The 27,708-nt window shown below is 44.0% G+C and overlaps 1 protein-coding gene across 1 annotated transcript in view; it reads left to right on the top strand.

Moving 5' to 3' along the window:
- LOC119174482 (transport and Golgi organization protein 6 homolog) overlaps positions 1-27,708 on the top strand; it is a 57,411-nt gene that overhangs the window by 22,517 nt on the left and 7,186 nt on the right. The window contains exons 8-13 of the mRNA XM_037425400.2: positions 7,039-7,112; positions 10,219-10,328; positions 13,011-13,199; positions 15,673-15,784; positions 27,239-27,433; positions 27,508-27,624. Of these exons, the coding sequence (XP_037281297.2) occupies positions 7,039-7,112; positions 10,219-10,328; positions 13,011-13,199; positions 15,673-15,784; positions 27,239-27,433; positions 27,508-27,624 (797 nt within the window). The remainder of the gene's footprint in view (positions 1-7,038; positions 7,113-10,218; positions 10,329-13,010; positions 13,200-15,672; positions 15,785-27,238; positions 27,434-27,507; positions 27,625-27,708) is intronic.

The following is a 27,708-nucleotide window of genomic DNA, read 5'->3' as shown; positions in this document are numbered from 1 at the left end:
AAGTCTGTTCTGAAGAAGACTTTTAAGTGCCAGTAGGACAGGGTTATGATAAATACGAGGGTACTACAGTGCACGCATGCTTTCTCCCATGGGAGCATTCAAGTAGTGTATTAAAGGAGCGGTTGTACCCAGAATTCTAAAAGAACAATTCATTTGCAATGAACGTCTGGTGATACCTGTCACGCAAAAGAGGCACAAGGAGGTATGGATTGTGCAGATTTATGGAAGGAACACAGCGAGCATAGTATTGAAGCACGAAACCCTTCATGACATGCCTTGGAGTGAGATATGCTCTGGGCAGCCATGCTACACACTTAGAAGTGTGGCAGCTTGGGCTAGTTGGTATGGCATGACGATAGTTATAGCGCGAGAACAAAACGACGACACAGAGACAAGAAGGACACGAAAGACACGAGCGCTCGTGTCTTTCGTGTCCTTCTTGCTCGTGTCTTTCGTGTCCTTCTTGTCACTGTGTCGTCGTTTTGTTCTCGCGCTATAACTATCGTCATGCTACACACATTTGGAGTGATCACAGGTCTGTACTTGTGCAAGTCCTGCGTATTTTTTTATGCATTGCTGCCTATGCATGCAGTGTACAGGACCATGTACAAGTATCGAGCACCTTCCTTTGGCAGTGTGTTCATTAAGGAGTAGGCTTGTGCGAATATTCAAATGCTTTGAATATTTGAATGAATAGTAGAGTATTCGAATTCGCTTCAATTCGTATTTAAATTATCGAAAGTTTCAAAGTATTCGCAACGAACGAATAAATGTATATTAGTTCGCATGTAACATCCTGTAGAGGTGGTTTCACTGCAGTGCACTAGTGCTAAGCCATGAAAACACATATTTATTCAGGGGAAATCGGCATTGTTGTAAAGTTAAACGAGACCCTGCAACACTTTTTGGGCAGGGTCAGAAAATGCTGCTGATCGGTATTCGAGGCTACCAAGAACACGCGAGGCAATTATTATAGCGCAGCATGCGATCTGCAATTCACAATAAATTTTCAAAGTCAGCCAAAATTTGCTTTCTCTTCTCTCGACAAGTGATGCTACAAGCTTAAAAATTGCTTGTCGCAGCCATTGTATTAGCCATTGAGTAATTTGAGCAAGGCTTGCTCAGTCGTTTCTTAAGTCACCATGGGAGGCCGCGACTTGTTTATACGTGCATGCGCAATTGCACGAAAAGCCGCATATTCGAAGAAAAAAAAAAAAGAGAAAGAGGGCTCAAGGTCATGAGGTGCGTGTGATGTATTTTCTTTACCCATGCCAGCCCTCTCTGCTTAGCTTCCAGTGCTTTTGTCGGGATGAGAGAAAAGAAAATGCAATCGCAGTGTGTGCAAATCTTTGTAACTCCACTCGTACCGGACAGATTCTAAAAATATTTGCAGCTATGAACTCATGAGGCAATAAAGCTCCTTTAGTGAATACATTTTATGGCTACATGAAGAAGTGTTGCAGGGCTCCTTTAAATTAATATATTACCCTCAAATTGATTCATAACTTTTTTAAGTTAAAAAGCTTGGTATGCCAGTTTATAAGCTCTAAGGATAGTAAATTTTAACTCTTACATATTTTACAGGTCATCCACTAGCATTCTGCCGAAAGCCAAATGCGACTACTGGAAATTGTTTAAGCTGCCTTTGAACTAAAAAAAAGCATTTTTACAGAGGCATTATTTTAATTTGTAAAATATATTGTGCAGATTCGTTAGGTCATGATATATATAGATTATTGCAGTTGTCCAAAGCCATCTCGATCTCACTGTTTCTCCCTTCGAACTTGTCGCTGCCCGATCAACCAGTGACGGATACGGTGCAACAAAGCACTCTGTCGTTGTCCACATTCCTTTTAGTGGCAGTCTGAATGAGCTGGTTCTGGTAGGGAATAAGCTCACATGGTAGGGGGCAGGGCTGATGTATATCAACTTCTGGCTGAGGTGTAAGCTCAGTCATGCAATGATACCCGCCGAATGAAAGGGGCTGATCCTTGACGGATGTGACATCGTCTGTCGCTTTGACTTCTTTTAGCGGTGTGTCACTCAACAGTAGCTGAGAGTCTGCACATGCGGCCAATAGCTGCATTAACAGCTGAGGACCATGCTTTTGCATGACCAGCTCCTCTTTCCTGGAATTCACAGGCAGGTCAGGTTGCCGGTGTGACTGTGCTAGAAGTGAAGACCGCTCCTCTGACTGTCACTGTTGCAAAATGGTAGCAGGGGCATGCTCATCTGATGGCGAGTTTCGGAATCGCTTCTCTAATGGCTGCGAATGAGATGTGGTCTGAAATCATGAAAAAGGGCTCAGTTGTGTTTGTGTCCCTGGGCAGGTTGCGACACTCTCTAAAGGTGAGCTGGAATGCACAGTTGCAGTCTCGAGGTAGTGCTCCTCCTGAGCTCCATCCTCGGTTGCGGTCAGCGTAGACTGTATGGTAGCAGCATGGTCATAGTGTCTGTCCAAAGGCAGCTATGAGCTTATTGCACCACTCTACCCAGGACTGCTACCGCATGCCTTCATACCGTTGCCACGCCACGGCGCCGTTTTCAAAAGTGTTCGATGGCTATGGACCATCTCTAAGACTCTATCTAGACCTCACGAACTGCTAGCGTGTTGACTATTGCCACCCAGCTGTCGGCATTCTTCTGGAGTCCATGTAATTCCGGTAGTCCGTAGAAGGCTGGTGATGGTGGGGTGGCAGGTGGCAATGCAGAGCTCATCGGCACAGAGCAACCCAGCTGGTGTGAGAGTTGGATGACAGAAAACCAATGCTCTCAAAGTTGCTCGGGTGGGCTGGCAACATGGGAGGAGCCACATAGGAGGTGAGGCGGCTGTGTTATTGGCATGCAGTGCTGGCAACATGGGAGGAGCTCACTCAGTGATTGATGCTGTTAGTTCGTTAGTCTCAATGCAGAGTTATGGGATGGTATGCCACAGGTTTGCGACGCTGTCGGGTGAGAAGCTCGAAGAGTCGGCGATCGCAGCCTCTGAGTATGCAGCCGTTTCAGCACGCACTCTGTTGAGATCCAATAGCAAGTAAGCCTGGATGACTTTTCTTGCTGGCTCGAATGTGGGCAGAGTATCGGGAACGGAACACAGGCCACGGGAAGCATGGACGTTATTCCCAAAGGAGAGGAGCCCGCGCATGTTCCTGCGGCGAAGCTGTAGCATGGTGTCTATTAGGTCGTGCCCTGGTACCGCAGGGGAGGCATTGACATTGTCCACTGATGATCTTATGGGCAGCTGAAGCAGTGGTCGGGTTGGTGACTCCATCGCCAAGGAAGCGTGGACGGCATTCCTGGGTGGAAAAGCCCGCGCTGCCGACTACCTGCAAGGACACGTACAGGTGGCTTCAGCCGCAAGGTTCAGTTGTTGAACTGCGTCATTGTAGTGAGTGAGACACCCACAACACCCATCTTGTCTGTCTCACTATATAATATGTCTGTCTCGAATAGGTATATACTATTCGAATTCCATTCAGAGTCATTCGACCAAAATCACTATTCACTTCGAACCTAATTCACTATTTGCACAAGCCTATCAAGGAGCAAATCATGATACACACTCACTACACATTGAGGACATCGTAGAGGAGCACAAGTCTGAGAACTTGTGTAGTCTGTGGCTGTGAAATGAGAGTAAAAGCATATATTGTTGCGCATATGGACAACGACAAAAAAAAAAGTGCACGTGCTGGTCGCTGCAAGGTAGAAATAAAAAGGAAGACAAGGAGGTGACCTCTGACTGGCCACTCCTGAGCTTGCCTTCACAACCTATGAAATTACTTCCTTCCAGTGTTAACATCACAGGGATATAGATAGGGCAGGAAGAGAAGTTCCTAAATCTCCTTGCGACTGGCGAGGTTGGAGGGGAGGGATCAAGGGACAAAAAACATTCTGCAAGAAGGCACTTGTCGTGTCAGATTCATTTGTCAAAGCTACGGCTCTAGCAACTTTGCCTGTTCAACGATTTTTTTATATTTGAACAAACAAATTGTTCCACATAAATTGATCACACACCTTAAAAATGAAAGGCTCATCAGAAGTGAAATAAACCGAACGCATTGCTCTAGCCTCTAGTTTCTCAGGCTTTTTTGATTTTTTCTGCAGCAGTGGTGAGAAACCTGTGCCAACCTGCACCAACTGGAAATTACTGCGCCATAGTGCTTCAGAAAAGTCTTTTCTGTCTGACTTGTGCCATTTCTGTGCTACAAGGTGGTTTTGGAACCGAAATTAACATTGACAGCTTGTATATGGGCTGACATTACGTGATGGTCGCTGTCTTGTACACTTGCGCTGCTGCAAGAGCAAGGCATTGGCCAAACAATTATTCTCACTTCTGCACAATTGGGGCAATGCTTTTTCTGGTAACCACTGGCAAAGAACAAAGACGATGTGGCTACCACCGAAAAGTGCACCAGTATAACATCGCCGATGAAAATGCTATGGGTGTGGCATAGCGCCGCTTTAAGCCTACTGCACACTTTTAATAGCTGCAAATACCTGAGCTCACAGGGGCGTCGATCACTGCCCCCTCGATCATTGTACGGGACTGTGTTCAGCGTGAACCGCTTTTCAGAAATAACAGTCGCTCACGTTGTCGATCACGGGTACTGAAACAGCAAGTTTAGCGCGCTTTTTTTTTTTTTTTACAAAAACATGGTTACAAAAGTATTTGGACCATTAGCCTGTGTGGCTAGTCAGTGGTCCAATCTATTACATGATTATTTTATTACATGTCAGGAGCAGAGGTGCAGTTAATATGATTATGAATCTATACACAAATTCAATGACAGGGTAGCTTTTAAGGTATATTTTATCGAATTAAATACACATGACAATAAATGCTAAATTGCTGCAAATACTTTAGTACACAAGTGATAAAGAACTAAAGGCATACATTGTAACAATACAGAAGATAGTGATACCACAAAATATTTAGCACAATTTGTGCACAAAATTAACTGCGTTGAAGAAATCAATACAATTGAACTCACTTCAGAACTAGAAACAAAAAGAAGGAAAGAAAAAGAACTATGCCAGATGAGTCGTAAAAAAGTGTGGACGTGAGCTTTCGTAAGGCGACAACCCAAACGCGTTTCAGTCTTCTGCCAGGACTGCTAGAGCACCGCTCCATAAAGCTCGCATCATCATGTTAACGTAATAGTTTTCTCGCTGCATCTGTGCGCCGTCTGAAGCGGAGTGTGCACAAACGACTTGGCATGATGTTCCTGCCAAGTAGACGATCCTACTTGGCATGGTGTGCCTGCCAAGTAGATGTACTAGCCAGTAGACGATCGGCTCCTTGCGACCGCACTGCGTCTCAGAAATGCTGTGTCTGTGTTCTCCAAGTAGCACATCGCAGTACACATTTATCACGAACAGTCGCTTATGTCCGTTTCGTCGCTCTGCCGGTCGCTGCATCGGCTGCGTATCCCAGACACCGCACTAGCTTCGAAATGCACTGTGATGTCACCACGGCGTGCCATCGAACGGCCATGCGAAAGTGCCAATCATTTCTGAAAATTGGCAAACAGAAAAAAATGGATTTATGGTGGGCCATGAGTGTAACGAGCCGCTTGCTGGGCGAGCTGCTGGACGGTCTGCCTTCCAGAGGACGATTGTGTCCCATGGTCAGCTGCACTTGGAATCGAGCTTTTTTTGTGTTCAACTAGCCATTGAAACTGAATGACTCGCAGTGGTTTAAACACTGCCACCGCATTCCCCATGTAGCGCTGTGTGTAGCGTCGCTCAAGTAGCATTGGTACATGCAGCAAACAACTTTTGTCAATCTTTCTGAGGTCGATAAGTGTCCTGTGAATGGGCAACACGTATTTCGTTTGCCAATACGAATAAATATTTATTCAAACTTTTCGCAGGCAGTGTCATGGTTAAGCCACACTTGCTATTTTTTACCAGAATTGAAAGCAATCAACAGAGTTCAAGCAAAGATTAGGCCAAAATGTATATAATGAGTAATTCTGGTGCTTCGGCTAATGTGTACATATGCCACACACAACTGATGGAAAAACAACGATCCCAACTCGCTTCATTCTTACAACCACCTATTTATTATGTTCAGCACTGAAAAGCATGCATGCACGTATGCTAGCACGCTTTACCAATTTCATTGTGCAAAACAACACTTGCTTGCTAATGCAGCAGACCCCTATTTCACGAACTAACTTGTTAACCTGGCATGCTTGAAATAAAGCTACTTATCATTGCGGAAGACAGTCTGCAACATCTGCCTCAACGCTGAGGTCATTGGAATCTGGGTTCGCCTCATCTTTGACGCTTTCTTGGACGCTTGAGTTAGTGGCGATGGGATTGAAGGCAAAATGCGCAGCGTACACGATATCGTCGCTGCTTCTGTTGCTTGATGAACCGCTGTCGGAATCGTGAGGTGATGATGGGGCCGACAACATAAGGATAGTACGTCAACACGCCGCAGCACTTGCGATACACTGACACGTGCAGACTATGTGGCAAGCAATGCAGTGAACACACTGACTGCGTGCGGAACGTGCTGTTCAGTAGCAGATGACGGCACTGCTCCTTGCGGCTTGTGACGGCGCATACGCCATGGCAAAATGGCGCTCATCGGTGGTGAGCGTAGTTTGCAGCATGCCTTGTACGGCTTATTTTGGACTAAAATAATAATCTTTTTCAGTCCAGTTTTCAGACATGTAGAGGCATATTTAACCCTCTCCCTTCATTTTTTGCTGAAAACTGTTAATTGTTGGGTGACCATGTCATGGCAACTTCAAACTTCATGGTTCACTGCATTCATATTTCTGTTTGTTAGCAACTTAAAATTTGTGCTTAAATGGTACTGCAAACATTTTTATGATCATTTCTTACATATGAGCATCCTTCTGGTGACATGATTGCTGTACAATGTTTACTGTCAATGAGTAATTCAGTAATTCTAGCACTGAAGTCAAATGAAGAAGATTGATTTTGCGAAAAATACAACACTTACAGCATATTAGCTATTTGAGTCGAGCGAGACTAAACATCATATTCTGTCTGATCCAGGTGGTGCCTTGAAATCTAATGGTATAATTGCATCGGAAGAGGATTTGGGGAACTGCATTGAGTTAACTCACAAGGTAAAGTCCGAAGACACCCTTCATCTATATGGTACTTATTTAGTAAGACTCGACCAAACTTGAAAAAATGAAAGCTAATTTTGTGCAGTGCCCACCAGTATTTACATGTCTTATTTTGTATTTTAATGCTATATGCTGTTAAATTGCTTAAACTTTTCACAAGATACTTGACTAACATATCTATTTGTAATTATAGCTAAAATGTAGCTACACGATGTTTGCATGGCTACCATGCCAAGTGACATTGCTGGGCCAAATCGCACCCAGAGGAAAAACCTCCAGCACCGGGATACATTTGGGCTGCAGTTGCATAATTTTGCTCTATTGTTGGGTTAATACATCATTTGTATGTGCCTGTATGTGCGTGTGTTTGAGAAAAAGAAGACGTGTGCTTGGAATTAGTTGTGGCAGTCATTCGAAAGTGTACTGGGATGAAAGAAAAATGAAAAAGAAAGGATCTGATGACCAATAATTGTACTGCACAGAAGGCATTTATTTTTTATTGTTTATCAAGACACTTCGTCACTTATCCCAAAGCTGTTATAGTAAGGGTTTACAAGCTTGAAAGAGTATGTCTTCAGTGACACCACACGCTTGCTCAGGTGACTTTTTGATTCCACTGAGCAATGGCTTCTACAAAAAAACAACTTGCCTTGAGGTTCTTGCTGATCTGGTATTCCCTAATTATGCACTCGTGATCCAGTCCATTTAGGTATATAATTTGGTGGCTTTAGGTGACTCATTCTCTGTTCTAGTTTTTAAATTAAATGTTAAGTACAAAAGTGTGAACAGCATTTTTTTTTCGGCAATATGAAGGTTATTTCTACTTCAACTAATTCTTCATGTTGGTGCAACTGTAGCATTATTGGATTAAGATGGTGATAAGCAGTTAAATCACACTTGTCGCATATTGACGATCACAGCTTATCATAATCGTATGCCTAATTACCACTTACACTGTGTAGAAAGGTATCATTACGTGTTGCAAACATGCAGCTGTGCTACAAAGACGTGTGTGTGAACATCATATCATGCTAATAGCAAGGGTACCAATACCCAACTTGTACTGAAAGCATGTAATCGGGACTGGGCAGAGATATTCGAAAAAGTATTCCGGAATACAGATATCGAAATACATGGTTTGGAAGACTAAAACACAGATACTGAGATACATTTGTAATTGATGTAAGGGGATATCTCAGAGAAGCTTTTGCTAAAGGACGAAAAAATTATTTCGGAATACAGATACAGCAATACAGATACTGAAATACTTTTCTCTATGTTGGCGATAGTCATACTCCGTACAGACATTTGTTATGTGCAGCATAATATTTAAAACGCGCAGCGCATTGAAACTTGGAATTATATTTATTCATTATTTTATCATCATGCTCTAAGTGCCATTAAGGCATTACAAAGGAGGCTTACACTGCAAGTAATTGTTAATGACATATTTACAGATATCAGTTGCAATAAAAAGCTATGCTGTATGAGAGGAAGAGTCACACACATTGTACACCAAAATCGGTATACTTGGCGGCAACAGTATTAGCTATGCTAGAAGTAGCATAGTTCAAGCGAAGCGCTGGAACCATAAACAAAGGAATTGAGAAAAGGTATGCTTTTAATCATAGCAGTCAGCCTGATTTAAAAAACAGAAAGTAAGGCTCCTGAATTCCTTGCAGCGGCTGTAATGGCGGCGCTTACTTCAACGACCTTCTACTTAGTAGACTAGCGGTTCAGGCCAGTTGGTTTCCAGTTTTGCTAAAGTGGCCTAGCGTGAAGCAGGAGGGGAACACATGAACAATGAATACCAGCGCTTACTTCCAGTTGAAGGTTTAGTGCTTCCTAGAAACATAGAGAAACCAGAAAGAAGAAACGCACAAAGCAAGAAATGTGATAGAAAACACAAAAAGACCTCCTGGCCACGCTAATGTCTTCCATAAATGCTTTGGAGAAAGAAGTATCGTTGATGGCACACGGCACCACACTGAATTCTTTGGGTGGTTTGTTGCTTCCGTGATAAGAGCTTCGGTTTTTCTAATGGGGACCGCAAAAAAACGAGGAAAAAAAATGAGAAATAAATAAAACCACTGCCTGTTCAATTGGCATGAGGGAACACATATTAAAAATGGCGCTGTGGGCTGGCTCCCATTGTGTAGTATAAAATGCTCCTCACAATTAAAAATATCGCTGCTGGAATTCAAAATGGCAGTATAACATTGTATGCAAGTTCGAGCAGGCGATCATTCAAACACATTCCAGTGCTGCCTGAAGGTGCATGATGAGATGCTGGTCGCAAAGCGACTAGGTTGCTTTCAAGAAGGTAGGTGTCAGTTCCGACCTGAGCAGGAATGTGGAAATGTTTTTTACATATCTCACCGTGGACTGTCAAGGTTCCAGCTCATTTCCGAAAAAAAAAAAAAAGTAACAAAAATACCCATGTCCTGGATAGTATCGTGATGCGGGCGATACATTGTAAAAGTATTTCACTACTGAGATACAAATGCATTTTTGAAAAGTATCTCGGTACAGCAGTACAGATACTCAGAAGTATCTCTGAAATACTACCATGATACTCTCATGTCGCAATACTGCCCAGCCCTGCATGTAACATCATCAGGAAGGTTACCTTCCTTACGAAAAATAACCCCTCAGAAGTTTATGCCATGTTTTCAGTATTGCAGCTCTTGCTTCAAATCAATTTCTATTCTGGCCAAAAACACTGCATATAAAGCATAGGAGAAGCTTTCCATGTATGACATATAGATATTAAAGGTATTGGTAATTTTTTTTATTACTTTAAGACAGGTAAGTTTATGACGCGAAAAAACTTGGGGCTCTTGACTAGAAAATGAAAATCAGTAAGTCACTTTTATCCTCTGGGATAGTCTATATGCATGTGTGGGTGCACATGCTGATGTTTTCGGAGATGTGGTAACATGCACTGCTGCCCTAGCTAGACCTTAGGACACTCTTTGTATTCACGTATTAGTGAGAAAGTTTCAGCCGCTTCAAAAGCAGCCCCGAAGCAGCTTTTGTCAATCATGTCACTGCTTGCATAAATACCAATTTTGGCACACCCAACTTTGATTACTTCTTTTAGATTGTGTCCTGCCTTGACCCCAATCATCCAATTCTTGAAGCAATGCTTCCAGTTTTTCCAGTAATTTTTGAGATTGCCGTCTGCACTGAAAACACAGTGTCCTACCTACGGTGAGTTTGTACTGCTTTACTTGAAGGGATAGTGGGCAGCATTGTTTCTTTTATGGCATTAAAAAGCTACACCGTATACTTCCTGTTGATGTTTGAAATGCGAGAGGCATTTCTTTGTGTACTGCAGGCACTTTCAGTGTCTGTCTGTTATCCGTCCGCCCATCTGTCTGTCTGTCTGCAGAGACAGACAGCCGTCTACATTCGGGTGCTCTCGTGATCACCCCTTAAGGTGGGGTAAAAAAAAATTAGTATGGGCGGGTAAGATGGTTTCATGAATGACAAATATGACTTGCTGTTATGGCATGAATGATGTCACAATCTTGTCGCATACTTGTCAAACACTTTCCGCCAGACAGTGACACATGCGCATGAGTAGGTATGTGCCACTGATATGCGGGCATATGCCACAAATGACTTACAGTTTATATCTACCCAGGAATGGCGAGTGCACATGTGCCATCGGTATGTGGGCATATGCCGCAGGTGATTGACAGTTTATGTCTACCCAGGAACGGCGGGAACTCACATGGGTAATTTTTACGCGTGATCGTTAAGAAAAAGTTGACATCGGCAGCAACGTTGACCCCACGAATGCAAGGAATAAATGTCAGGGTCCTACCAGGAAGCGGACCCCAGCATTCGGCATGGCAATCAAGTATTTACCACAAAGCCACGCCAGGTTTTGGAACTACTTTTCAAGTAATAGACCCTAACGTTCGTGAAACATCAATTGTGGTTGCAGTGCTTGGTGTCTAATTTTATAAACATCGTATATATACATACTCCTATGGCGCAGGCTTCATTTTGGGTCAATGTCAGTTGTAGTTAGGCACCATCTGCAGAAGTATATTTATGTAGCAGTGTTCAGGGCTACCATCCTCGCGAGCACCAGCGCTTCATATCACCTTAGCACTTCTGGTGTTGCGAATATCTATGTTGCTGTTAGCATTGTTACACAACTGTAAGGAACTTGTTATGTAAAACAAGTGCAGCTGTTAATGCATGTCTGTGCGTGCACTCGTGCATATCTTTAGTGCCACTTCATAATGTTTCGCTCAATAAAAAATGACAACACAATCAGCTTCCATCTGCATGCTTCGCATAACATCGATTCCCAAGGTATGTGGGATCTGCCGACTTTTTTTTTTTCACATTTTCGGTTATTTTGCTGTTGCCTAAATGTTAATCGTATAGTAATTGTCTTGTTTTTAAGGTTGCTACTGCAGCTGAAAAAACAATAAGTGTTTGTAGTACTTCCGGAGTGTGGATTTCATGACCTTAAAAGAAACAAATTAATTGCAGACTTCTAAAGAAAGATAAGTTTGTCTTTGCTGGATATTCAAAAGCAGTATTTCTGGCAAAGATTTATAATGGTATGTGTCCTCTCCACAATTTGTCTACTCCTTATTTGATGATAAAGTGGTACTGTCACACAAATTTTTGTCTTGCCTATTTTGCTTATTTTGGTAGTTATTCACTGCCATAATTACGGTATGATGTATGTATTTCACGAGACCACCACAAATAATTAAAGCACCTATTATACAATATAAATGTCTGTGTTAAGCTTTGCAGGACTTAAATGTAGAAGGGAGGGAAAAAAAAGCTTCCTCTTGTCATTTCATACAGAAGGTGGCAGTTTTGTTTATTCCAAACTCAGAAGCACATTAATAGGCGAATTGTGGTGGTCAAAGGCCATACAACTACTGTATCTATGAGAGCTGCCAAAATGGCAAATTTCAAATTAGGACAGAAAACGAGATATCACAATTTTGCTTTTCTGTTGTTTCCCCCCTCCACGCCCTCAGCAAATATCTAAAAATCTTGCAGTCTCCTTTAGTGGTGCCTGACGAGTGAAATTGCTGTGAAATTTATTAGCATCATTTGAACATTGCTGTATGCAGGCAGCTTTTAGCTATTGTAATGAAGGAAAGGTTGGCAGAGAATATAACATAGACATCTTGCTCTGCATAATTCGGGTGGCATTTTTCGATATAACATAATGTGGAAGTAAGCCGTAACGATTATTTTGTTGTAGATTGATTATTATTTGATGTGTATATGGGGTTTGCTGTGGGTTTCTTTTTGTAGACAATCTCAGTGTGATATAACTTGTGTTTTTGGTCTGCTGTCACGTATGTCACAAGTGCCATTGCAGTAGTTATGCACAGATGCACATTGGTAAAAATCTCACCTTTTACATAATGTCAGTCTGACTGAGACTTGCTTTATGAGTATTCATAAATTACTGCATATGTATTGAAAAAATTCATCAGTCATAATGTCCGTGTGACATTTGTAACAATTTAAAAGCAGCTGCAAGCCCGACTGAATCTGTCGTTTGGTCACACAGTACAGCTGTTCTAGGATTTATATAGTTTTAAAGCTCTATACAGTTGAACCCCTTTAAGAGGCATGCTCTAGGCAGCATTTCTTGTCTTTTATATGGAATGTCTCTTATGAGCAGGGTACCTCGTATGCGTTTTACCAACTCGTATTTTACTGTAGGCACACTGGTGTCTCATACCTGTTTCTCTTCTATTACTGTCTCTTATAAAGGGGCTCGACTGTATAAGGCAAATGGTGCTTTTCAGCCTGCTTGTCTTAAGAGTACCAAGTGTGCTACACAAGCCTCGTCAAGGAATTTGGTGAAAGATATCGATACTGTGATACTTGTTTCAGGAAGCCTTGTGAAGAAGTCTTGTGTGCAGTGTACCACAGCCAGCCATCTACAACAGCAATGGAATTATTACACTGGTGTCTCTTCAAAGGTACAAATCACCTTCCACTTGCCACATTGCGTGACGACATTGCCTTTGTGCTTGGTAGTGGTGGTGGTGTAGAAGCAATACATCGATCGTCACCAATGAGGTGAGCAGTAGTACTCTCTTTGCAGGCTTCTTGTTTGTCGATCCGAGTGTTTTTACTTTCAGTCATGCTGCCAACCTTGCAAATTTAATTGCCATTCCAATATTTTTTATCTCATGACTTGACTATAACAACTATTACCAGTCTGATAAAGGCGTGGGTTCGGATCCCACCGCTGCCACCAGTTGTTAGGGATGGGGGTCTACCCGGTCTCTTGTAGTAGCGCGGTGTAACCGGGTGGAGGAAACGAACGCTGACAAGAGGATACGGAAAACAAACAGGTTTATAGGCCACCTCACGCGATTCGTAAAGCGATTTCGGGCTCTTTCTTGAAGCGGAAAATACACGTAGCCCAATTTCTGTGTGGTGTTCCACTCGTTAACATTCACTGTGAGCTCGAATTCCTCGAGCCAGCCATGTGTGTCCTCATATGTGTTTCTGAGGAAGTCAACCGGAAGTCGAGTGTTCAAAACAGTCACCTGTGTCGTGCTTGGGCTGGACATGTTGTGGCCAGTGCTTCCAGGTGCCGTCATGCTTTCTGGCACGGTCACGCTTTCCGGCAATGGAGCGAACTCCAGGCTGAGGCCTAACAGGCGGCGGCTGCTGCGGTGAACGGGACTGTCGATGTGCGGAAGTCTTTCTGGACTTGATGCAGGGCTGTTGTCAGGCATCCCGAACATGTACCCAGCGCCTCCATCAGTGTTGCAATGCAGAAATAGCAGCAGTTGAATACAGGACAACTCTCTTTAATTGTACCAGAACACTGGCAAACTGATTCAGATGAGAACCTCGTCTTTCTCTCTCGCTGCACGTGCTCTTTGTTGCTCTCTTGGTGCTGTATATTCAATGTGGAATTTGCCCACCTCCAGAGAGCAGCGTTCCGATGCTCTTCTACAAAAGATGGTGCAGTAGATGTATGGTGCAAATCAGTCCGAAAAATAGGGCTTCATTCGCACAACGGGCACGATTTCTGGTTTTTGCAGGCAAGTTGTCGAGGGGCTGTCAGGAACGATCACGTAATTAACGTCACTCAGGCATTGTAAAACTATGTAGGGCCCAAAACACCTCTTCAGCAATTTTTCAGACAGTCCCCGGCGGCGGATAGGACTCCATGCCCAGACTTTCTCGCCTGGCCGATAGACGACATGTCGGTGTCGCAGATTATAACGTTGGGCGTCGTAATTTTGTTGCTGGGTGATTCGGACGCGTGCAAGCTGCCTCACTTCTTTTGCTCGTTGGGTAAAAGATGCAGCGTCCAAATCAATGTCATTGCAGTCATGTAGTAACATGGCGTCAAGCATCGTCGTTACTTCACGGCCATGAAGTAGACTGAACGGCGTTCTTCGTGTAGTTTCTTGCTGCGCTGTGTTATAGGCGAACGTGATGTTGGTAGAATGTCGTCCCAGTTCTTGTGATCCACGTCAATGTACATACTCAACATGCCGGCATAGTCTTACTGAGGCGTTCTGTTAAGCCATTTGTTTGTGTATGATAGGAAGTGGTTTTCCGATGGGCTATTCCACTGAGCTCAAGCACTGTCTTCAGGAGCGTGGCCGTGAAAGCGGTACCTTGATCCGTTATTATGATTGTCAAAGCACCGTGCTTCGGGTCGATATTTTCTATGAAGAATCGTGCGGTTTCAACGGCGGTGCCACTTGACAAAGCCTTTGTTTCCGCGTAGCGCATAAATTGCGACATATATATATATATATATATATATATATATATATATATATATATATATATATATATATATATTTTTTTTTGCAGTATTTAAGGGTGTCCTGCAACGCTTTTCGAGCATGTCAGCAAATGGTGCCGATTGGTAATCGAGGCTTCCGAGAACACGTGTCAAATATTATAACGCAGCATGCAGCCTGTAATTCAAAATAAATTTTCAAAGTCAGCTAAAAATTGCTTTTTCTTCTCTCCACAAATGACGCTATGGGCTCAAAATCACTGCGTCTCAGGCCTGGTATCAGCTTTTGACTGACTTAAGCTTCGTGCGATCAGTCGTTACTGGGGCCACTGCGGAAGGCCGTAACTTGTCCACGCGTGTGTGTGCAATCGCACTGAAAAGCCACGCCATGCTCAAAGGAAGAAAAGAGAGAGAGAGGAAAGAAGTGCTCGAGGTCACGAGGCATGTGTGACGCATTTGCCTCCCCCGTGCCATTCCTCCCTGCTTAGCTTGCAGGGCTTTCGCCAAGACGAGAGAATGCGATTGCAGCTTGCGACAAATTCTTCGTAACTCCACTCGTAAGGGAGGGATTGTGGAAATTTTCGCGGCGGTGAATTCAAGAGGCAATACTCTCCTTTGGTGACTTCATTTCATGACATTCTAGGAAAGTGCTGCTGGGCCCATGAAATGAAGTATGTACGGCCTTGTAGTTGTTGTACTTGTGGCGTGCCAAATTGCATTGATATGCAAGTTTTATAATGATGTGCTGTGATAAGATAATTTGGTGTCATGTTTCAGCAATGATGAATGGCTAAAATGGATAGATCAAGCTTTCCTAGCTGCTTCCTCTGTTTTCCAGCATGGCAGCTTGAAAGAGTCATGCACTAGGTTTTTCATATCTCTGCTGAAGGTAAGTGTCTCTGTTGATTGTGTGAGCACCTATCACTGTTTAGATAGAAGAAAATTTATAATTTTTTTTCATCTCTCGAACTGCATTATTTTTAATGGAGCTATAATATCAACTGTTTGCGTCGTTCTCTGTAGAATAGTGTAACAATTTTAAGAAGGCCATCATAAGGCATGGTATTTTAGCTCATTTTTCTTGGCTTTCTTCACGTTTCATGAATAAAGAAATGCTACACACAGGGCAGAGTGCAGCGGAGGCTTTTTGGAGCTATAATGGTGGTATATCATCAAAAGGTTCACCACAGGCTGGTCTAATGTTCCCCGCAGGATGTCGTTTAAAGACCCCTGCTTTAAAGACTACAATGTGAAATAGTAGAGGCCTGTGTGCTACACAATGTCAGCTCACGTTAAAGAACACGAGATGGTCGAAATTGCTGAAGCCCTTCACTACGGTTTCTCTCATAATCATATCGTGATTTTGGGATGTAAAACCCCAGATACTATTATATTGGAGTACAATTTTTCAAAGCTCTAAAATGAGTGTGCATTGAAGTTCAACGTAAGTACGAGGGGCTAGAAGAAACCTGAAAATATTGTTTTTGTAGCTTCCAATTTTGAATGTCTTAGTACGTAAAATGTAGGTGAAATTGTAATTGATGTTAGACTTAAGTTGAGGTGTTATTTGCCTATTTCTCACGGTTTGGTAATATTTGAAAATCCCCAATTATGACAAGAATATTTTTACTATTAGATTTTGATCCATTAACCAATTAGTAATTTAGAGCCTGAATAATCTTGCAATGGCCTTTAAAATACTTTTTCATCTCTCATACATCATAAAAAATGAAATCGAAACATGAGTGCAATAAAGTTTAATCCCACCTTGTACATAACTGGGGGAGCATACTGTGTCACTCAGGGAGCTACTCTATTCGATCTGAAATGTTGGTTAATTTTCATTCGGCCAATCGGTATTATTGTTTTAGGTAATATTTTTTATTTGTAGGCTTTGCTTTTTTATCAAAATAAATATAAAAATACTTTATTGCAACATACTCTGTGCAGTGTGGCATCATCTGCTAGTACTATTTGAATTAAAAATTATGCTTGATTATTATTACAGTGGAATCTCATTGATGCGATTCTGCATAATACGGTCTTGGGCATAATATGTTTGAACTTCAGGTATAAGTTTCCAAATAACGAAAAATGACACCAGAATAACAGAAATCGCGTATTCGAGATCCTGAACATAAATTGTTGTAGCATTGTTAATAAAGCTGTAGAACTTGAGGGCATGCTGTTTTCCCATGACGTAGACGTTGCCATGCTCACATTGACCTGGCTGAGCTGCAAAATATTTGATAGCGTCTCTCAGGGCTATAAGGTCTTTGATGGCGACCATGACAGAATAGGTAGAGGTGTGACTATTTTGTTTAAATCGTCAATACATTTTTTTAGAATATCTGATGCACAATGCATTGATTCTGTCTTCTGTAAAGCATACATAAACAAAGTTCGCTTTGTTTGTGGGGTTTTTTGTAGGCCTCCTAGCTCCTCTGTAGCGGTCCTTGAAAACTTCTGGGAATACTTACAGTGTCATGTAAGGACAGACGATCACTTAATATCAGCAGGGCACTTCAATTTACTAACGTTGATTGGCAGAGCTGCTCATCGCATTCATCGAATGCTGATGGAAACACAATGTTGGACGTCAGGTTAACATTTTAATTGTTGCAAATGGTTGATAACCCCACGAGAGTGGAGGGAATTGCAGGGTCAATTTCGGACGTATTTTTTGTAAGTGGTGACATTCAAAGTCACATAACCTGTGAAGCCACTAATGGCATTTCTGATCATAAAGCGGTCCTGTTGTGTTTTTTGAACATTTGCTTTTACCGCCAGAAGACCATACATTCATTTGCAAATTTTCCTCGTGCTGATGATAAATTATTATAGATATGCTCGATTTATACTTAGGTTATTTCAAAAGCAGTACTTGTTCGGTGAATAACTTATGACTTTCCTTTAAAAATATTGTCTTTGAGTGAACACAGCGCTTTGTGCCCATTATTGTGAAAAAATCAGTATAACATAATTCATGGACTTCCAGCGAGATGTTGTAACTGCAAGGAAGGCTCAAAAGGAAAAAAAAAATCAAGAACAAGTATAGCGTTAAAACCTCCATTGAAGAAACTTCCGTAAAAGTTAAGACGGAAATAATTTTTGACAAGGAAAAATATTTTGGTACACTATTGCCTCCATTAATTCAAATGGCTTCTTAAAGATTCTAGTGCCAAATAACCCCTAAATCTTCTGCCACTAGTAAGCTGATGATAGGTGGCAGGTGTGCAAAAAAAAAAAAAAAAAAAATGAGAGCGTCAGCAGTTCTGCTTTTAACGATTTTTTCTAGTCGGTATTCACAAGGGATAATGGTTTCATTCACAATTTTTCTTTATCGCTTTCTTGAATATCTGATGTTGTTATTTCCGAGAGTGGTGTATGTAATTTACTCTCAAACCTTGATACGAAAAAGCCACCGGGACATGATGGCATTCCAAACGCGTTTTTGAACTGATATGCGGAATGGTGTGCTAAATACTTGCATGTTGTGTTCACCAGATCGTTTAAGTGATGGTTCTTTACCGGATGACTTTACTGGAAATCGAACCTCTGCACAAGTCAGGCAAAAAATCATACATTGAGAACTACCGACCCATATCACTAACTTCTACTTTGTGTCAAATTTCGGAACACATAATTCGTAAACATGTATTAACTTTCTGAACATGATTTTAGGCATGGATTTTCTACATGTACTCAATCAGTTGAAACTGTGCATAACTTCCCACTGTCAATTAATGAAGCAAAGCAAACATATTCATGGATTTCTGCTAGGAATTTGACAATGTGTCCCATAATAAATTAATTCATAAATTATGTTATTGTATAAAAAAATGACCAGATACTTACTTGCATTACGGCCTACTTATCTGACAGACGCCAATTCGTGGCCTCAAACAATGCTTCTTCTGAAAATTTTGAGGTTGTTTCGGGTGTCCCCCAGGGATCAGTTTTAACACCATTTTTATTTTTATTATTTATTAATTACATTGCAGCAAAACTTTCTGTTTGTGTGAAACTTTATGCAATGACTATATATTATATATAAAAGTATGAAGTGCATCTAAATAATGATCTGACAGATGTCATTGCATGGTACGAAAAATGGCAAATGGTAATTAATTTTGATAAAACTGTTTACATGAGAATTACTAACAAAAAAATACCTTTTCATTATGCATATGGTGTGAATGGTGTATCACTATTAGAAGTGACTGAGTACAAATATTAGGTCCTGGAGATCAGTAATAATTTTTCTTGGAATAAGCACATAGGTACTGTTGTTTGTAGTTCCTTGCAGAAACTGTTTTTCTTGAGACGCACATTGAAGTCATCTACACCTACTGTTCGTTTCTATACATACAATTTATACATTCGACCATTGTTGTAATGCGCAGCGATTATCTGGGACCCATTCGCTTTAAAGAAAGTAAAAAAACTTGAACGTCTACAGCTAGTCCGGTTTATTTTCAAATACTACGGCCACACATCTATATGTGAGTGCGCTAATTAAGTGCAGTGGACTACCCACGGTGATGGAGCGCAACCGTGTCAGCTGATTAAAATTTTTATTTCACCTTGTCAATGGTCATTACAACGTCGACACTTCAAATTATTTTTTTACTTGCCAGGTAATCAAACAAGGCAAATACATGCTCTAACCATAGTTCTCTTTACCATAAGGAATAACTGTTTTAAGTATTCCTTTTTCCGTAGGACTATAACGGACTGGTATAATCTTAATACCGAAATTGTTTCTCAATAATCTTTAGCAATACCTGAAAAACATCTGAATATGTTATGAATTTGTTGTGTTATTTTATTTGTTCCTTTCAGTGTTTTCTTACAAATGCCTGTAATTTGTATGTTCTAAATTGTTTGTACTTTTTGGTGTATAACCACCCTGCTAAGATTTGGTACCATATCGCAGTATCTATAACAAAAAATAAGAAGAAATTTTGTTCCTGGCCAACCTCTTTGGCTATTACGATTCTAGCATCATACATCTATTTTCTGGTTCTCGTCAAAAGCGTATCAACAAGATTCCACTGTATTCATTTTTTTAGCCAGCGATTGCTGCAGATATCATGCAACTCATTTTTTTTCTTGAATTTACACACGTGGCCAGTACGGCTCCCTTTCATTTTTTTACCAGGTACTCTAGGACCTGAATTTTCAAGTTGTTGCTCCCAATTATTTGTCTGTGCTTTCAAGAAATTGTGATTCATATAATGTATAAACTCTTCATAAATTGTTTAAAGACTATTTGACATTAAATTTGGTCTTAAAAGCTACTCTATGCGTACCCATACTTATTTTTGTATAAATTAGCTCTTGAGCCAAATGACTCGGTGTGTTATTGAAATTTTCTTTTTTTCTCCAAGGTAAGTGATCCATGTTTAAAAGACTGCATTTCTAGAACAAGCACTGTAGCTTTGACCTGATCAGGTCGTACCCAGACACACTGGCTTGTTCGGAGCGATGACAGATCTTGAGCTCTGTGATGCCTGTTAAAGTCAGCGGCCTGTTTCTGCTTGTAGGCTGCATCTTTTCTCCTCACGTCTTTCCTCGACGGCCAGTGAGGACATAACTGGGAGTCCTGTTTCGGCACTTTGGTTCGGAGTTGTCGTCCCATCAAGAGCTGGGCCGGGCTGAAGCCATCGACTCCGGGGGTGTCCCGGTAGCTGAGCAAGGCCAGATGAGGGTCTGTTGCTTTGCGAAACAACTCCTTGATGGTCCTGACCATTCTCTCCGCCTCTCCGTTCGATTGCGCATAGTGCGGGCTGCTGGTGACGTGGTCAAAGCCGTAAGATGCCCCCAATGCTGCAAACTCGCGTGAAGAGAACGGTGGACCGTTGTCTGATCTGACTTCTTGCGGAATCCCATGCCGGGCAAAGATGCTTTTGAGAACGTCGGTGACTGCCTGAGCCGTTGTGCTCCGCAAGGTTACAACTTCAGGGTACCTGGAGTGGTAGTCCACCACCAAGATGAATGTCTGGCTGTGGAGGTGGAACAGGTCCACGTCGACAAGTTCCCAGGGACGTCCAGGTAGGACCGTGGAGACCAGGGGCTCTGCAAGGTTCACCGAGTGGAAGCACATTGCTCGCAGTTAGTTACCAGAGAGGTAATGTCTGCCGAAATGCCAGGCCACCAAATGGACTCTCGAGCGAGAGCTTTCGTCCTGTTGATGCCTTGGTGTCCTTCATGCAGCAGCGTCAAAACAGCCGGCCGAAGAGAATGCGGGATGACCATCTTGGCGCCTTTCAGTAGAACACCGTCGCAGACAGAGAGCTCATCTGCTGCTGAGGCATACTGGGAGAGGTGCAGTGGCAGTTTGGACTTCTGTGGCCAACCATTCTGGCAGAAGGAGGTGAGGGCTCTGCATTCGCCATCGGACTCTTGTGCTTGTCGCACGTCCTCTGGGCTTAGTGGCAAGGCTTCTGACATGCCGCTGACCACTTGAGCTGCAAACAATTCCACGGTGTCCAGGGGAAGGGACGATTTTTGGGTGATGCGTGACAAGGTATCTGCAGTAGCTAACAGCTTTCCTGGCACGTGGAGCATTCAGAACTGGTATCGCATGGTCTTTAACCTGAGCCTCTGTATGCGAGGCGGCAGCATGTCCAGCTCCATCTTGCCGAAGAGAGAAACGAGTGGTAGGTGATCGGTCTCAACATCGAAGGTGATGCCGCGGACGAATTCGTCAAACCGTTGGATAGCCCATGTTGTTGCCAACGCTTACTTTTCTGTCTGGCTGTAACGCTGCTCTGTCTCGGTCATTGATCTCGAAGCAAACGCTACTGGGTGGCGCTCTCCAGAGGGCTGTGTCTGCAGCAAGACTGCGCCCAGTCCGAATGAGCTTGCGTCAGCCGAAACTGTGGTGGCGTATGATGGATGGTACTTGGCCATGCAACGGTCTGATGTCAAGAGTTCCTTGATTTTCTCGAATGCAGCATTTTGTTCATGCTGCCACACCCAAGTCGCAGACTTGTTTAGAAGTGCTCTGATGGGAGCTGTGACCTCTGAGATGCAAGGCAAAAACCGGGCAAGATGGTTCACCATTCCGAGCAGTCGCTGGACACCTGCGATGTCGGTTGGAGCCTCCATGGCTTTGATTGCTTCGACCTTGTCTGGACTTGGCCTGATGCCTTGTGCTGAAACGATGACTCCTAGGAAGGAGACTTCGGAGACACCAAAACGACACTTGTCTTGGTTCAACGTGATGCCTGCTTTTGCAAGGCGAGACAGCGCCTGGCTCAGTCTGACATCGTGCTCCTCGCGGGTGCGCCCAAAGACCAGAATGTCGTCTATCATATTGGCTACTCCTTCCTGGCCCTCCAGGATCCTGGCCATCTGTTTTTGGAAGTACTCCGGCGCGGAGGTGATGCCAAAGGGGAGCCGGCAGAAGCAGTATCGGCCAAATGGGGTGGTGAACGTTGTGAGCTCTTGGGAGACTACAGATAGTTTAACCTGATGAAAACTGGCTGTTGCATCCAGCTTGGAGAAAACTGTTGCGTCGCCAAGGAGGCCAAGGACTTGCTCTACAGTTGGTAGGATGTGGCGTTCCCGAAGGACAACCTTGTTCAGCTGAGTCAAGTCAACGCACAGCCGGTAGGAACCATCGTTTTTTTGTACTACAACGAGACCAGAGCACCACGGGGTTGGGTTGTCGACCCTGCGAATCACGCCTCCTTCCTCCAGTTTGTCAAGCTCGTGACGGACGACCCCGCGTAGCGGGATGGGAATCCTGCGAGGCACACTTAGGGAGAAGGGTACGGCGCCAGGTCTCAGAAGGATAGTGTACTCGTCCTTGAGGGTGCCCAATCCCTGGAAGAGCTCAGCACGCAATGTTGCTTTCGGAGTCTGAAGTTCATCGAGAAACTTTACAACTTCCAGAGCTTGAAGCGTCGGCAGTCCAAGGAGAGGTACGGTGAGAGACTGGATCACGTACAAACGCTGAGAGCTCATTTTCCCGTGCCACCGAAGTCTCGCCGTGTACGAACCCAGCACGCGCAGCGGCTGACCGCCAGGTCCGGTGAGCAGGCTGTTGACGGGGTCGAGCTTGGCCGGCAATGCAGGGAAGTCGCTCGGAACGGCGGACACCTCGGCTCCAGAATCGACCTTGAACTGCGCTGTGTAGTTGTCAACAGTGATGTCGACAAACTTTGCCGCGGCGAGCGTCCCGACAGCGTGTAGCTGAATGGAGCCGAGCTTCTGTTTTGCCTGCCGCGCGCGGCACACTTCCGCAAAGTGTCCTTTCTTTTTGCAGGAGTTGCAGACGGAGCTTCGAGCAGGGCAGTTAGAACGTGGATGTGGCGCGCGGCCGCAGAATTCACATGTTGACGGCTGGCAGGAGCGCTCTGCTTTCCGAGGGGGCGAAGGCCGCTTATCGTAGTTGCGGCGGCGAGAGGCGAACTTCTTATCTCTTACGGCGTCGAGGTGTAGCTCGCGGGAGTGCTCTGTGCAGTTTTGAGGCAACGTTTTTTTTTTGTCGGCGTCTTATGATTGACGGGCCTGCATCCATGCTTCTTTGAGCGTCAACTTCGCGTTCCGGCAAAGCTGGTCTGAAAGGCGCGAGTCGCGGAGGCCGACGACGAATCTATCGCGTACAAGCCTTTGCTCCACCTCAGCTGACGGATAGTTGCACTGCTTCACCATTCTACACAGTTCGGCGTAGTAGGCGTCGACGCTCTCGTCGGGTAACTGAACACGCCGGCGAAAACGCGACGACTCGTACAGTTCATTCGCCGGATGCACGAAGTGGTCGGTGAAGCTGGCGGCAACCGCTTGAAATGAGGCGAGTGATGCGGTGTCGAGCGAGAACGTCTCAAGAAATGGGCGGGCCTCCGGCCCCATGCAGTACAACAACGAGCGTACCTGCATGTCGCCGGATGCTTGAGTCAGGCCGGAAACGACGGCGTAGTCCTCGTAGCGGCTGAGCCATGCTGGCCAGGTTCCCGGGTTCACAAAGTGGAACGGTGCTGGCGGCTGGAGGTTGAGACTGAGCTTTTTCGGCGCCACTCTGTCGAGGGCCATCGTCGTGCGGTACGGGCGAGTTCGGGATGAGGGGGCGTTACGCAGCCACTTCTGACACCATGTCTTGTGACTGGTGCCACGGTAGCGTGCCGGAGCACGAGCGGAGAGAGACGATACGCACGACAGCTGCTCAGCTAACGAAAAAGGGCCCCTCCCACTTTATTCGGGGCAGAATATATACAATCTCAGGGGCGCCACATGCTAGTGGCATCCGAACTAAATGACTGAAGGGTGGCGACCTCTACAATTTGTATTTTCTAAATTGCTTGTACTTTTTGGTGTATAACCACCCTGCTAAGATTTGGTACCAGATTGCAGTATCTCTAACCAAAAAATAATAATAAAAAATTTTGTTCCTGGCCAACCTCTTTGGTTAATACGATTCTAGCATCATACATCTATTTTCTGGTTCTCGTGAAAAGCGTATCAACAAGATTCCACTGTATTCATTTTTTTAGCCAGCAATTGCTGCAGATATCATGCATCTCTTTTTTTTTTTTTTTAAGTTACACACGTGGCCAGTATGGCTCCCTTTCATTTTTTACCAGGTACTCTAGGACCTGAATTTTCAAGTTGTTGCTCCCAATTATTTGTCTGTGCTTTCAAGAAATTGTGATTCATATAATGTATAAACTCTTCATAAATTGTTTAAAGACTACTTGACATTAAATTTGGTCTTAAAAGCTACTCTATGCGTACCCATACTTATTTTTGTATAAATTAGCTCTTGAGCCAAATGACTTGGTGTGTTATAGAAATTTTCTTTTTTTCTCCAAGGTAAGTGGTCCATGTCTAAAAGACTGCATTTCTAGAACAAACTTTTTGGAAGGGGCAAAGGTCAACTTTTATATTTTCGGGAAGAAAATTGTAAATGAGCCGGCCATGTCTTCTATAATGAATAATGTAACATGTCTTATTGCCTTAGTAAACTTGGATTTAGCTACCTGTGTTTGCACAGGTAGCTACATCCGAGTTGGTGATGTGCAGCTTTGTGCTAGTACAGTAAAAGGTCGTTAATTCGAATTCCACGGGAACGCTGAGCAATTTCGAATTAAACAAAATTCGAAATAATGAAAGTGAGATAAAATGGGTGGATTTCGGGGGTGGGGGCACGAAAAATAATTATTGGCCAAAAAAGTCGGTGATGACCATCTGCTTCTTTTCTTTGAATGCCACAGCTGCGGCTCCCTGTTCCAGCGCGCAGACGCGGCGCAGGGAATCCTTTTCACCCTCTTCAATGCTGAAGAAGAGACGCGCCACATTAAGTGCCTCCATCACCGCAGAAGCTGATGGGCGCACAGGCGCTTTGTCATTTTCGTCTTCCTCACCTTCTGGCTCTTCAGCATCAGGCTGCGCACCGGCTACTTGAGCGATAATGTCCTCATCAGTCAGGGCACCACACACCGATGCACCGGTGTGAACTTCAACATAATCGGCAAAACGTACGCCCCGAAGAGTGTCACGCAACGCCGCTGGCATGAGCTCCTCAGCCCCATCCACGTCGACGTCACAACTATCCTGCGCACTTCCAGCTGCAAATCCACTGTGGCTGAAACAGTTAGCGATTGTGGTCGCGGTCACCTGTTCCCATGCGCGCACCAACATGTGCATGGCAGTGAGCAGCGTAATGCCGAAGTCCTTCCTGTCGCCCGCGCACAAAATTATTCTCTCCAGCACGTGACGCCTATAAAAGCACTTAATGTTCCTTATCACACCCTGGTCCATTGGCTGTAGGGCCGCAGTCGTATTTGCCGGAAGGAACACCAACTTAGTTGCTCTCAGCTCAATGTCGACTTTGTGCGCCGAACAGTTGTCGACGACAAGAAGAACGCGTCTGCCGCCCAGTTTCATTCGCCTGTCGAATTTCAGTAGCCATTTCCTGAATAGGTCACCTGTCATCCAGGCTTTCTTGTTTGCGGCGTACTCCGTCGGCAGTGAGCGAATGTTTTTGAAGCACCGTGGCTGGAGTGCTTTGCCAATCACAAAAAGGGGGACCTTTTCCGCACCGGTCATATTTGCGGCAACCAGAACAGTGGCACGCTCTTTGCTGCGCTTGCCGCCCGCACAGCTGTCTCCCTTGTAGGTGATCGTCTTGTCTTGCTGCAACTTAAAAAATAACGCTGTCTCGTCAGCGTTAAACACATCCTGTGGTGAGTAGCTCTCCAAGTACTGCTGCAGGGTGTCGCTTCTCCTAGTAGCGCATGTTTCGGCGTCCACTTCCTTTGCCTCGCCGGATAACGTGCGGAATACGAGATTGTGCCGCTCCCTGAAACGATGAAACCATCCCTTGGAGGCGACAAAGTCTTTAATGTCCGAGCGCAGGGCGAAATCGGCTGCCTTGGCCACGATGATAGGGCCGCTCAATGCGATACTCTGGGCTCTCATTTTTTTAAACCAGATAATCAAAGCTGACTCGAGTTCCGGGAACTTCGCTGTCCTTAGTCTTTTTCGACTGGCGCCAAAATCCTCGGCTTCATAGGCGTTTTCAATGGCCGTCTTGTTGCGTATGTAGGTTGACAACGTGCTCGGAGGTATGCCGTGCTTCCTCGCAATTTCGTATTTGCTCGAGTTCCCTTGGTCAACCTTTCACAAAATCTCCACCTTCTCCTTGACAGTCTTCGCGAGTAGTTTCCCCGCGGGATCTTGCAACTTCGATGCGGAATAAGACGGCTTGACGGCGTGAACGAACAACGTGCTCGAGGAACAAAGTGACGCTGCCGGGAGCGGCCTAGGACTGCTAGGACTACTCCGCCGACTCCTCAGCGTCCCGTGGGTCCCGCGTACAAGTGGCGCCAGGCGCTGAGATAGCGGGAGGGCTTCGAAAAAAAAAAAAATAATTGCTCCCTGAATTTTGGAGGGCATACTTTGCTCGCCCTTCGCTCGGAGGCCACTTGAAGCTAAAAAAAAACTGGTCGTGCCACCTATTGTTCGACCGTAAAAGCTTCCACTAGTGTTTGAGGATGATGACGCTCGGCGGCGCGCGCTTCGAATTATCCGTAGAGGCAGCAATTTCTGTTCGAATTAACGAATCGTTTTACACATGGTCTCCTATGCACTGCGGACCGGACTGCAGCGACCATTTCGAATTACCCAAAATTTCGAATTAATGTGGCGTGAATTAATGAGCTTTCACTGTAATATGTTTATCTTTCTTTGTGGATAGCATACACTAACACATCATGATGATGGTTGCATTTGCAGAGCCATATATACTTAGTAACATCTTCAGCTTTAACTGTGTGTGGCCTGTTTGTTAAAATAATGTTAAACTGTGATCATCTTGCACAATTTGTTGCAGAAACTGACTAGGGCCATTGGAGACCTGCCAGGAGGCACAAATGACTCAGTTTTGTCACCTGCAGCATCACATAATAAGCTCAACTCACAGGAAGTTAAGGATAACCTACTGCTCCTGCACCTCGTTGAAAACTTTGCTGATTTACTGTCTGAAACTCTTTTAGAAAATAACCTTTCTCTCCTAGAATTTGTTGTGGTAAGTATGTTGCCTAATATGCGCAGTGACAAAAAAGATAATAAATGTTTCTATTTCTTGCTGTGCTCTATTAGGAAACATTAAATCGAGTTACCCAGCTATCAAAAAGTACTGAAATGGACAGTTTGGTCTTGCAATCAACCATATTTTGCCTTACACTTCTGAGCCTCCTGATCTCCACAGAAGACATGGTACGTTCATGTTGACTCTGTTTATAAGTGATTGGCAGGTACTGAATAGCCGCATGTGCTCAAGGAAAATATTTGATGAGGATT

Source organism: Rhipicephalus microplus, chromosome 5 (assembly GCF_043290135.1).
Source record: "Rhipicephalus microplus isolate Deutch F79 chromosome 5, USDA_Rmic, whole genome shotgun sequence".
Classification (NCBI taxonomy): domain Eukaryota; kingdom Metazoa; phylum Arthropoda; class Arachnida; order Ixodida; family Ixodidae; genus Rhipicephalus; species Rhipicephalus microplus.
Note: the sequence above shows the minus strand (reverse complement) of the source record. Positions and strands in the feature narration are given on the sequence as shown.